The sequence below is a fragment of the Strix uralensis genome, chromosome 6 (genome assembly GCF_047716275.1).
Source record: "Strix uralensis isolate ZFMK-TIS-50842 chromosome 6, bStrUra1, whole genome shotgun sequence".
In the NCBI taxonomy this organism is placed as follows: Eukaryota; Metazoa; Chordata; class Aves; order Strigiformes; family Strigidae; genus Strix; species Strix uralensis.
In genome coordinates, this window is record NC_133977.1 from 34,832,970 (window position 1) to 34,844,662 (window position 11,693).

The window sequence follows — 11,693 nt, forward strand, 5'->3', positions numbered from 1 at the left end:
TAGATCACTTTAACTGCTTTTCATAATTTAACTAAGCGGTCTGTCAAGACTGTCTGTTCTCACTCTCCCCCCACACTCAGTCAATCACACAAAGAAGCACCGATTTCTTCTCTGGAGGCTAATTATTGTTATTTGTCTGATTATGAACTTTCTAATTTAAAGAATATCAAGTCAGCTGTGTTGGGTTTGTGTGTGGCAGGGTGTCGGTAGCAGGAGAGGGACTACAGAAGTGGGTCCTGTGAGAAGCTTCTTGAAGCTCCCCTGGCAACAAGTCAGACCTGCCTCTGGCCAAGGCCAAGCCAATTAGTGAGGGTGGCTGCACCTCAGTGATAACTAAGATGGGGAACCTGGGGGAAGGGGGTAGTGAGGGGAATACCTATGCAAACACCAAGATCAGAGGAAGAAAGGAGGAAGAGGGGGAGGTGTGCTGGAGCAGAGATTCTCCTGGGGCCTGTGGAGGTCAATAGTGGACCAGATGCCCACCTGCAGCCCGGGGAGGACCCCACGCCAGAGCAGGTGGATGCCTGAAGGAGGCTGTGAGCCCGTGGGCAGCCCACGCTGGAACAGTCTGTTGCCAGAAGGACTGCAGCCCATAGAAGGGACTCATTGGAGCAGTTCATGAAGAGCTGCAGCCCATGGGAAAGACTCACATGGGAGAAGTTTGTGGAAGACTGTCTCCCATGAGAGGGACCCCACGCTGGAGCAGGGGAGGAGTGTGAGGAGTCCTCCCCCTGAGGAGGAAGGAGGAGCAGAAACGACAGGTGAGGAACTGACTGCAACTCCCATCCCTGCCCCGCTGTGCTGCTGGAGGGTAGGAGGTAGAGAAAGTGGGAGTAAAGTTAAACCCAGGAAGAAGGGAGGGGTAGCAGGAAGGTGTTTTAAAGATGTGGTTGTATTTCTCACTGTCCTACTCTGTTTGATTGGTAAATTAGTGGTGGTGTTCAAATTAAACTGATGTTTTCTTCCCCAAAAGTCTGTCTTTTGCCCATGACTATAATGGGCAAGTCATCCCTCCCTCTCCTTGTCTCAATTCCTAAGCCCTTTGTTTTATTTTATCCTTCCCATCGCTGAAGAGGAAGAAGTGAGCAAGCAGCTGAATGGTGTTCAGTTGCTCTCTGGTCTTAAACCACAACACCAGCCAATAAAGTTACAATGCACTCACCTATTTAGTTTTAATGACTTGCTTTGTAAACTTTAAAGAAAAAACACAAGCAAAACAGGCCCACTATACAGCTGTGTCCTAGAAATATATGAGTATTGTATGAACACACAAGGAAGGCTCTGAAGATGCCTACCATCTCCTTCTGTTGCTTTAAGTACAATCCAGTAATGCAAAATGACACAGGCTGCATTTCCAATTAAAAGGGACAAAATAAGAAAGCAAACACTTCTAGATTAAGTCCCTCCTCTCTAAAGCATAGCCCTCTTATAGTGTAAATGCATTCTGCATCCTAAGATGTTTAGTATTTAGTATGTTAAGTATTTATTGGGTGGGATGCTTCTGCTCTTAATATACGAGTCTTAATTTGCACTCTAACTTGAGTGCAAATCTCATGAAGTTCAACAAGGCCAAGTGCAAAGTTCTGCACATGGGTCAGGGCAATCCCAAGCACAAATACAGGCTGGGCCATGAGTGGATTGAGAGCAGCCCTGTGGAGGAGGACTTGGGGGTATCAACAGATGGAAAACTGACTATGAGCCAGCAAAGTGTACTCACAGCCTAGAAAGACAACTGTACCCTGGACTGCATCAAGAGAAGTGTGGCCAGCAGGTCGAGGGAGGGGATTCTCCCCCTCTACTCTGCTCTCATGAGACCCCACCTGCAGTGCTGTGTCCAGCTCTGGGGGCAGCAACATCAGAAGGACATGGACCTGCTCGAGCAGGTCCAGAGGAGGCCACAAAGATGATCAGGGGGCTGGAGCACCTCCCCTGTGAGGACAGGCTGAGAGAGTTGGGGGTTGTTCAGCCTAGAGAAGAGAAGACTCCGGGGAGACCTAATAGTAGCCTTCCAGTATTTCAAGGGGCTACAGGAAAGATGGGGAAGGACTCTATCAGGGAGTGTAGGGATAGGAAGAAGGGTAACAGTTTTAAACTGAAAGAGGGGAGATTTAGATTAGATATAAGGAGGAAATTCTTTGCTGTGAGGGTGGTGAGGCACTGGCACAGGTTGCCCAGAGAAGCTGTGCCTGCCCCCTCCCTGGAAGGGTTCAAGGCCAGGTTGGACGGGGCTTTGAGCAACCTGGGCTAGTGGAAGGTGTCCCTGCCCATGGCAGGGGGTGTGGAACTAGATGATCTTTAAGGTTTCTTCCAACCCAAACCACTTCATGAATACATTTGGTGTGCTGCTTCCTGTGTACATTCTGAAGGTACATAGGACAGCATTCTTTGTTGATCTATCTACCTCTACTTCTTTTTACCGAGTTGCATTTGAAGGACAAATGTAAACAAGCATGAGGGATTCCTCTTTATTTTTTTAAAAAAAGACCATATTCTTACTTTTGTCTCTTTTGGTCGATCCAGAATTTGCAGCTCTTCATTACAAAGTCACAGCCTTTATTGCGTCCCCAATCTAATTTCTCTGCCATGCTGTAATTTGCTTTATACCAGCTATAAAGGTATTTTGAAATGAGAATATTGTTACTTCAAAAATTACCGTTCTGATTAATAAAACAGCACTTCAAAGAACTTCATACTATGCCTTAAGGTTTTCAAATGAAGAAAAAGGGAAACTGCATTCCTTTCTGCCTATAACAATATATTCCAATTTCACTATTTTTCAAGTCATGATGAACTAAAAGAAAATTTTATTGCTTATTTGTTCCACAGCAATGCATCATAATCTGCAAAGGAACAACGCATATACAGAAAGATGAAATTTCAGATAATTTATGCTCTGTCTGCAAGAACAGCTGAAAAATAATCAATATGTACTGTATGCAACTGAGAGAAGACTTAGATTAAGAAAAAAGTAAACAGACACTACAAGTAGTACTATGCATTGCAATGAATTTTTTTTAAGGCTAGATTAAGAATGGATGGACTTCTGAATACATGAAAAAATTAACATGCTAGATATAACTCCTTGTCTAATGTAATGCTATTTATGCTGATTATCTACTGCGTTGCAGATGGGTAAGCACAAGTGCATCAATTCCAACTAAAATCAAGTACAATGAAAACCAAACATGAACCAAAAAAACCCCATTGTTATTAATTCTTACCCTGTGTCTTCCATTAATGCTAAGGTGATCCTGGAAAAGACTCGATTCTGTGTATGGGATCCAGTCATCGCTTCATTCTGAAAGTTATCAGTTACTATTAGCAAACCACTGAAAATCATTATTGTAAGAAAATGCTTCCTATGAAAAAGCATTTTGTTTCCAGTCCCGTCTTACTATTGACAATTAAAACCCAATCAAACCCCCTTTCATAAAATGAATCAGAAGTGCAACTCCCTTCCCCACTCCACCCTACAATGCTTCAGAATTCTAGAAGTCAGAAATCTCATTCCAAATTCCAGCCAAACCTTATTCATGACTAATGTGCAGTCATTTTTCTTTAGGTAAAATAAAACTCTTCCTTCTTCTAGTGTATTTATCAGCAGCAATCGCACCACATCTTTTGTCTCTTTTTGGCAAGATGAAGGCCAAGCTCATCTAATTTTTCTTGTGCAAGACTGATTTTTAGTTTTCCTAGAATTTCTAGTAGTCCTTTTCAGGAGCAAGGTGCACAGGGCACATGACTAAAGGAACACAGCACTCCAAAGGAAACTTTATTAGTGTGGCAGTAGAATTTCCCATCTCGTTTGCAAATAAGCAAGTTCACACCATCCTCAAAAGAGCAACTGGAACGTTCTAATCATCTTATAACTGGCAATTGTAACACCTATGTCTTCTTCCTGATCAGTCATTTCCACCTGAAAAACTTCAGGCTTACAGCAAGACTCACTCTTAATTACACAACTCTGGGATTTCTATTGCTGAACTTCATCTCATTTCTATTATTTCTTCAAAACATGTAGTTTTTCAGCCTTCCCTCTCTACTACGGTCATTAGGCGGAGTTACCACCAGCAAACTTTAGCACCAAATTTGCTATCTCTATAATACTTCATGAGTTGGATCAAGACCAAAACCAAACTACATGGGTTACCTTCCAGATACAAACTCTCTCTGGAAAAGTGGAAAGGAGACCAGTAATAATCTGTTTTTTGTTAATCCTATCCAATCCTTACAATTATCCTCATTCTAGTGGCAGTCTTCCCACTTGGTTTTAAGCTACTGTTCCACACCAAAGGTTACTGAAAAGCTGGAAAAGCTAACAATTCCAGTCTCAAGAATATGTATTTTTCAAGATTACTTCCACAAAAAGGTCTGCCCCAAAGCATTTCCCTTCTTGTTTACCACATTGCATACAAGAGTAACTAGAAAGTGTATCTGCCAAAAATATTACGGAACGCTAAGTTATAAATAAAAATAAGCTTAAGTGTCAGGAGGGAAATAAGCATTTCCTTGATCAGATGAGGTTCTATTCTATTCTGGAGTAGAGATGACAAAAGCTAATCCCAGGGCACATGAATAAAGATGAAGTCAAGATGATGAATAGACAGAATGATCAAATATTTGATGTTTAAGAGGCAGAGGGTAACAGGAGTTGAATTGACTCAAAGGAATACCCTCTTTCCCCTAAAAAGGGAGCATACCATCTCTAAAGGGTAAGTGGCAGACAAAAGTAAGAGACATTTACTTTTAGTAATCAGTTTATCATCTCAAAACTCATACTCTGAGACTTAGCAATAAGGTAAAAAGATAGATTTATCTAGAAATTGGACATTTAAGTACTTGTAGTTTAGTACTGTTTGTTATATATTTCAGTGAGGTTTGATACACCTGCATTTTCAAGGCTCCAGTAGGTACCTAAAAATAAAGGCGGGGGGGAGCAGACATTCCCACATACCCCTCCATTCCTAACATCAGCACTAACCTCCAACAGTCTCTTCTCCCAGTGATTGAGCTCAGTACCCATGCCACCTTGATTTTCAAGCTCCATTCCCTCTAGAATTGGACAATTAAAATGTTTTCGAGCTTCTTCCTAGAAAGAAAACATTTCAACGCAACTCTCAAAACGTTGAGCAGATACCCATAAGCGGTCCTAATGTTCTAGAATTATCTTTTAAAAGTATTTCAGCATTTCTTTTTTTACCATCTTGTTTTCCTCCGAATGTAAAACACTTCTACCAAGAGGCTAAGCCAGCAAGTACCTGAACACCAAGCCTAACAATCTGTCTACTTATCTCCTGGAAATAAACAATGGAAGTTTACAAGAATAAAACATCAACAGAATTAGCCGAGAATAGCATGCACACGCTAAAGACCATATTAAAAAAAACACAACAAAAACTCCAAACAATGTAGGAACACTACAACCCTGCTTCTGTGAAACGTTTCAGAGAAAAACCACTTCTGTGTTAGGAAGCTGTACGTGTCAACTAGTTTTGCACGGGGAAGCGTTTTACGCAAAATATTTAAAAATCTTAAGAGGCATCAGAACAATGCTGTGGTCTCACAGTCAGGAGCCCAGCCTTTGCCAGGGTGGCACTACCCAGGAGCACCTTTAATGCTCTGAACAGCAGGGCCAATTTTCAAAACAGGGGTAATTAAACCAAGTTTGTTTTAAATCTAACACAGTATATAGAGCAAACAAAAACATTATTTGCAGCCAAGTATGATTAACACTGTAACTTATTTCCAATACCAATTTATTACACTTAAGCATATGTTCTGTTTGGGGGCGGGGGGGAGAGTCAGACGTGTGGGAAGCAAGAAAGACTTCCAAGAATACTTGAGGAATTTCTTTTTAAACATGACAAAGTGTTAACTGCATTATTTTGTAACCAATAAAATTAGAAAAATATTAAAACAATGCTTTTAAAGAGAAAAGTAGAAAATAGGATGAATGTATAAATGAGAAAAGCAGTGACACTATCTGTTAAGGCAACAGAAATACTAGGTGTCTACGTTTGTAGGAAAACCTCTAAAGGAATCTATTCAACAGCAGTTTTGCCTAACCTTTTATAAATTACTTGCCAGTCCCTTCATTGTCTCTTACTATGTCAATTTATTTCATACTGTCTGTCAACTATTTTCCGCTTTACTTTGGATACACCCTCTCAACTAATTATAGCCGTAATCATATTGTCTTAGGGCCACACTTCCAGGAAAAGAGTATTCAATGTTAGGTTATTACTTCTTAAAGAATAAAAAATATTTATGACTCGAGAACATGGTGGTATCCTTGGCATACAAAGTTTAAAAGTTTAAGTTAATCCACACTTACAACTACACGAGGTGTTATCAGAAGATAAACAGCATGGTGCAGCATTTTGCCACCACGTACGTCCCATAACCTCACTGCTTTATGAACAACTTTACTGCTCCACTGATACAAACCTAGACTGTAAGAAGAATGTTTTGGTTACAAATCTTGCCCACAAATACATGCTACTGTGCAAAGATTTATCTCTGTAAAAAAACAGAACCATGAATAATCTCTATAATTCCTCATGCTTTCTGAAGTTTAAATTTATCATGCAACATTTCTTCTTTGTAAGATATGCATTCATTATATACACAACTCTGGTTTAATAAGCCAAAGTAAGATTATTAAAAAGATATATATTATTCAATGTTTATAGTTATGCAGATGTCTTAAAAGTGAACTGCACTGACATTAGACAGACTACAGAAAATACAAGGCTCGGTTTAGTAAGGTGTTCAGCAAGCACTGAAATTGAAGCATAGGTAATTTTAATGCTTAACTTCAAGCCTCCTGATAAATGAAGTCTTGCCTTAGTTTGTAATATATGTGTATAATGTAAGTGCTTAATGCCAGTGTAAAGAAAGACTAAAAACCACACACCAATGTTTGAACATAACAAAGGCAAAGCATTCCAATAATGGAATCAAGTTGGATTTCCAACAGGCAAGAATACATCCCAAAAAGGCAACGTGAAAACATCTTTCAATGGGAATAGCAAGAGGTCCAAACAAATAAAATACCTTTCATTAAAAGGAGGGAGTCCATCTGCATATCTTGTTGTCAAAGGTTTTCCATCATCATCACGATAAAATGCAAACAGTCCAGCAGAGAAACCCTTCAAGTTAAAAAACAAGCACACAGAAATCTTTGGTAAGACATTCACAAAGTCAAATGCCATGAAAGAATTACCACACCCACGGCAGATACACTGGAAGTACTACACTTCAAGGCAATTAAGGCACAATCTGAAGGAGGCAAAGCAAGAACTTTCCTCCACCAAACATTGTTCTCTTGCAACAAGCTGGAGGCATGTGAGGAAGCAGGCACAAATTTCACAGAAATGCATTTTATAACATCAACCCTTACCAGTGCATGGATGATCTCATGTTTCACTGTAGACAACATGCCAACAAATTCCTGAGCTTGCGTTGAAATCATATTTGGACACAAGTTAGCATATCCTGCTATTGGCCTGGAAGACAGTTTAAAATTAAATTGTTACCAGCAAAATACTAGCAAATTCAAATCATGTTCACTTGAAGAGGCAGAAGATTTAAAAGAAAATGAAGACTAATGTAAAAATAAGTCCTTCTAAACAACTTCCCCAGTCATTTATAAATAGTCTGTTAACAACACAGTGACTAGTTTACTGTTGAAAAGGGGAGGGACGGGACAGGATCAATCTCTAAATTCAGTATTCTGCACAGGTGTTAGCGACAACAATGTAAGAGATCTGAATTTTAGGTAAGAGACTACAGAGGTACAAAGCCCCTGTTACAATGACTACAACTGAACTAGAAAAAAGAGCCACATAATTAGGGCACATTTGCATTCTCCTTTAACTTTGTGAGAGCATGACTTCAACAGAAACAGGATCTTGAGATAATGTTTAGGCAATAATAGTGGAGGATTAGCTTTGACTTAAATGTCCCAGCTTTGCAAGTTAAGCACTATTTGACTGTTTTGTGGTTTTACATAACTATAGTGCTTGTTTATTTCAATAATGACTTCTACTTTCCTCTATTAAGTAACACAGGCAAACACAGTCTGCATCTAAACAATTAAAAAATTTGAAAGGTTAATTAAAACAAAGAGTTTGTAACAAAAGGAATACTTACCTGTCCATTTCAGCTTCCAGTTGGCAGTAGGCTGCATAGGCAATGATATTTTCATGGCCACACCTTTCAGTAGTGAGAGCACTAACGTAGAGTACAAAATCAGCATCTCGAACCCCTTCTTGGTCAGGTACACCAGTGGGTCCGCAGTGCCATTCGTTCTCATTGCACACCCTGCATTGCTTTGACAATGTTCAAATGGAACAATTAAAATACATTAGCTATAACAGAAATTTTGCATGACAAAATTCTTTGTCTTGAAGCCAAGAATAAATCCCATTGCAAGACAGTGACAGATGAGAAAACTCCCATAAGGAGTATTCATAGAAGACAGTAAAAAAAAAAAAACAGAGCCAAGGAATAGCTTCCAAATGACTAGCTCTATTGATTTGCTAGACACCAGGAAGGTGGCAGCTTTTGAAAAAAAAAAAAAAAGGGCCTGCCAAGCTAGATATCCCAAAATTAGAATGTTTTATTTCCTACACATTAAAAAAAATTTTGGCTTACAGAAATAACATACATAAGTAGCAATTGAATTTTTAATACTGTGGTTGAAACTTCAAGCTAAGAGAAAGAAAGAAATCTACTGATCACATACTGTAGTTGAATCAAAAATTCATGCAAAAACACAAGTTAGAAGCATTTTCTGCACCTTGCTGAATAACGTTTTCAAATAAGGTCTTCAAAAAATGAAAACATTATGTGAAAATCTGACTCATTGACCAAGGTGAATAATGAAGGTATTATAGGAATTTAACAAGCTTTGAAATTCATCCTCTCTTCACAGTTCGTTATAGCACAGGCTTAGAGAACAGTAGAGTTTTACTTGACTTTTGGTTCAACAGCATAAACTAAAGAAACTCCCACTAACTCAAATCGTTCTATTCTGTCACTCAAACTTAGTGATCTCCTGCAGTCACTTATGTGCAGATAGTGATACTAACTTTTTTACTAATTTCCACAAACAACAATATTTCAAAGGTTAAGAAGCACTCGGATGGCTTGGCTTACCTGGAGGTGTTTCTCAGGAACTACAACTGGCCCACATCTTGTATAGTCTGCGCAGGCTCCTCGGCAGTATCTGTGAGGGTCAGCTTTCCTCCTTAAATATTGGTTTGTCACACACTGCCTTCAATCAAACACAAGAGACAGTCAGCACTGGTTTATTACTAAAAACAAGCTGTAGAATAGTTTTACATCACCCAACAACACTGCAATACAGGATTTAATGTAACTTCCACCATGAGAATTGTTACTTAACCTGCTCTGGAAGACATAATGCTTCCAGTCGTCAGTGGAGTATCCACGGGTTCAAAGAGAGATTAGGAGCAGGTTCATAAATGGTGGCACATATAAAAGGAAACAGGCAGCATGCATACCCTTTAACATCTCCGATGCAACAAATGTTGATCATGGAAGGCTGGCAGATCTGTGTGTGCTCCCTAAATAGCATTTGCTACCACCACCAGGTCAGGTGGGTCACTGGTCTGATTCAGAAGGGCATTTCTTACACTCTTATTCTATTTTAAAGGCTGTACAATGCAATGTTAAATATCAAATATAGCAAGTGATTTTCAATAAACTTTTACATACCTGCTTAGTAATATAGTACCCGTGGATTTGCGCACTTGAAATGTCTTCTCCAAATAAGATATAGCTTGTGGAAAAAGTTTGTTCTGAATAGAACAAAAATAAAAGTCACCCAGTGGCAGTGCAGACATAACTCAAAAGCATTAACTACGAGGTTACATGAAACTTGCTAGATGTTGTGGTATAGCAGAAGAGCAAAAATCCAGACTTCCTAAGCAGTTCAATTGTTATCAGTATATTTAGGAAACATTTTGTTTCGGTATTCCCATATTTTGTTTGAATGACAAAATGAGAAGGGAGTCAGTATTAATTTGAATGTACAGCTTCAAAGAGGCTTTAAAAACTACATACATATTGCTCACTGAAACCTTTGCACCTTGAGATATAGTAAATACCTGTGAAACAACATTCAACAGAACACTGGAAGTATTTGGAATGGAGACATAATCCTTACACAAAGCTTTGGTTGCCCAGACTAGAGAATATGAAAGTGCTGGTATTCAGAGCTTTTAATTAAATTTGCCTTAAATGTAACTTCAGCCATGTAATAAAATACATACGAACAAAAAGTAAATATGACATACCTTTATAAGGTGTCTTTTCTCAGGGAGCAAACTATATTTTAAAACCAAAACAAAACAAACAAGCTTTAGTTAACGAGATTTCTGTTCTCAGATATGGAGAAAAATAAAAAAGTTGCCACAACATTATACTCACTCCTCAACACTTCTGTCATATATAATCTTAATTCTTAGCTGTTGATCCACATTTCTCTTCAAGACATGATTTTCCTTTAGAGGAACTTGATAGACAACCTGGCAGGGAGAGGAACAAGCCGCTGGCTTAGGCAGCTCGCCTGGAGAGCCACACCAACGAGTGCTCCCAGGCCCCTCACTCCTTCTCATCCGCCACAGCACTTTTTTGTCTCTTCGTAAGCAAATCCCCTTCCCGCCCTCCTCCTCACACCCTGCCGCCCCGCCCGCCTCCGTTACCAACGCCGCGGACCGCACCCCGGGGAGGCCACGGGGCCGAACCCCGCACAGCTCGGCCCGGGGCAGCCGTGAGGGGACGAACCCAACAACGGGAGCGGGAAACAGAGGACGCCTCGCCCCCCAACGCCCGCCACCGCCTGAGGACCCCCCGCGGCGGCCTCACCTCCCCGCCGCTGGGCACGCGGTGGAGACAGGACGAAGAAGAGAAGGGAGAAAGGGCAGCGGCGGCTCCGCCACAGCCCAGCAGCAGCAACAGCGCGGCGGGAAAAGCGGCGAACAGCGACCGGTAAGGCCAGAGACACCCGCCGCCCGGCTCGGCAGCCATCTTGGACTGCCCTTCTGCCGCGTCGCCATGGAGAGGCAGCGCCGTCGTAGCAGCCCCCGCCAATAGGCGAGCGAGGAGGGCGGGAGAGGGTGGGGTGGAGGCGGCGGGCGCTCCTGATTGGATGCGGCTCACCGAGGGGCGGGGCGGGGGGCGAGGACGTGAGGGAAAGGTGGCGGAGGGCGCGCACCGCAGGGTCAGGCAGCGCGATGCAGCGTCAGGCAGGGGCAATGCAGCGCTGTGCAGTTGAGCCTTCTCAACTGCAGGGCACTGGTGTGGTGCGTGTGGGGTAAGGCAGTGCAGTGCAGTGCATGCAGTGCCGGGCAATGGAATGCAGGCGGGGAGGGAGCAGCGCAGCGCTGTGGAGAGCAAGGCCCGGCGGTGCAGGTGGTGTGGGACAGTGTAGCGCTGCGCGGCGCGGTCCACGTAAGGGCAGCGCAGGCGGGTGCAGTCTGGCAGGCCCGTGCAGTGCAGTGCATCACACCGCTGCGTGAGAGGCAGTGCACCCTACAGGGCTCGGGGTGCCTCTGCCGCTATCAAAGCCAGTTTTGCGTTGGGGCGCCAGGTCCCCAGCTCAGCAAGGCCCCTCATTCTCTCCCTGAGACTCCTTGTCGGTGGGAGTCCTGCGCCTTGAGGAG

At 41.9% G+C, this 11,693-nt stretch overlaps 1 protein-coding gene across 3 annotated transcripts in view; it reads right to left on the minus strand.

Annotated features, from left to right (window-relative positions):
* LMLN (leishmanolysin like peptidase) overlaps positions 1-11,077 on the minus strand; it is a 21,457-nt gene extending 10,380 nt beyond the window's left edge. For all 3 annotated transcript variants that reach the window (XM_074873652.1, XM_074873650.1, XM_074873651.1), the window contains exons 1-12: positions 10,897-11,077; positions 10,459-10,556; positions 10,326-10,356; positions 9,745-9,827; positions 9,163-9,280; positions 8,155-8,333; positions 7,403-7,508; positions 7,057-7,151; positions 6,335-6,452; positions 4,982-5,089; positions 3,222-3,298; positions 2,497-2,607 (exon numbers count right to left, since the gene is read on the minus strand). In XM_074873652.1, the coding sequence (XP_074729753.1) occupies positions 2,497-2,607; positions 3,222-3,298; positions 4,982-5,089; positions 6,335-6,452; positions 7,057-7,151; positions 7,403-7,508; positions 8,155-8,333; positions 9,163-9,280; positions 9,745-9,827; positions 10,326-10,356; positions 10,459-10,556; positions 10,897-11,058 (1,286 nt within the window). In that variant the 5' untranslated portion in view covers positions 11,059-11,077. The remainder of the gene's footprint in view (positions 1-2,496; positions 2,608-3,221; positions 3,299-4,981; positions 5,090-6,334; positions 6,453-7,056; positions 7,152-7,402; positions 7,509-8,154; positions 8,334-9,162; positions 9,281-9,744; positions 9,828-10,325; positions 10,357-10,458; positions 10,557-10,896) is intronic.
* Between the last annotated feature and the right edge of the window lie 616 nt (positions 11,078-11,693).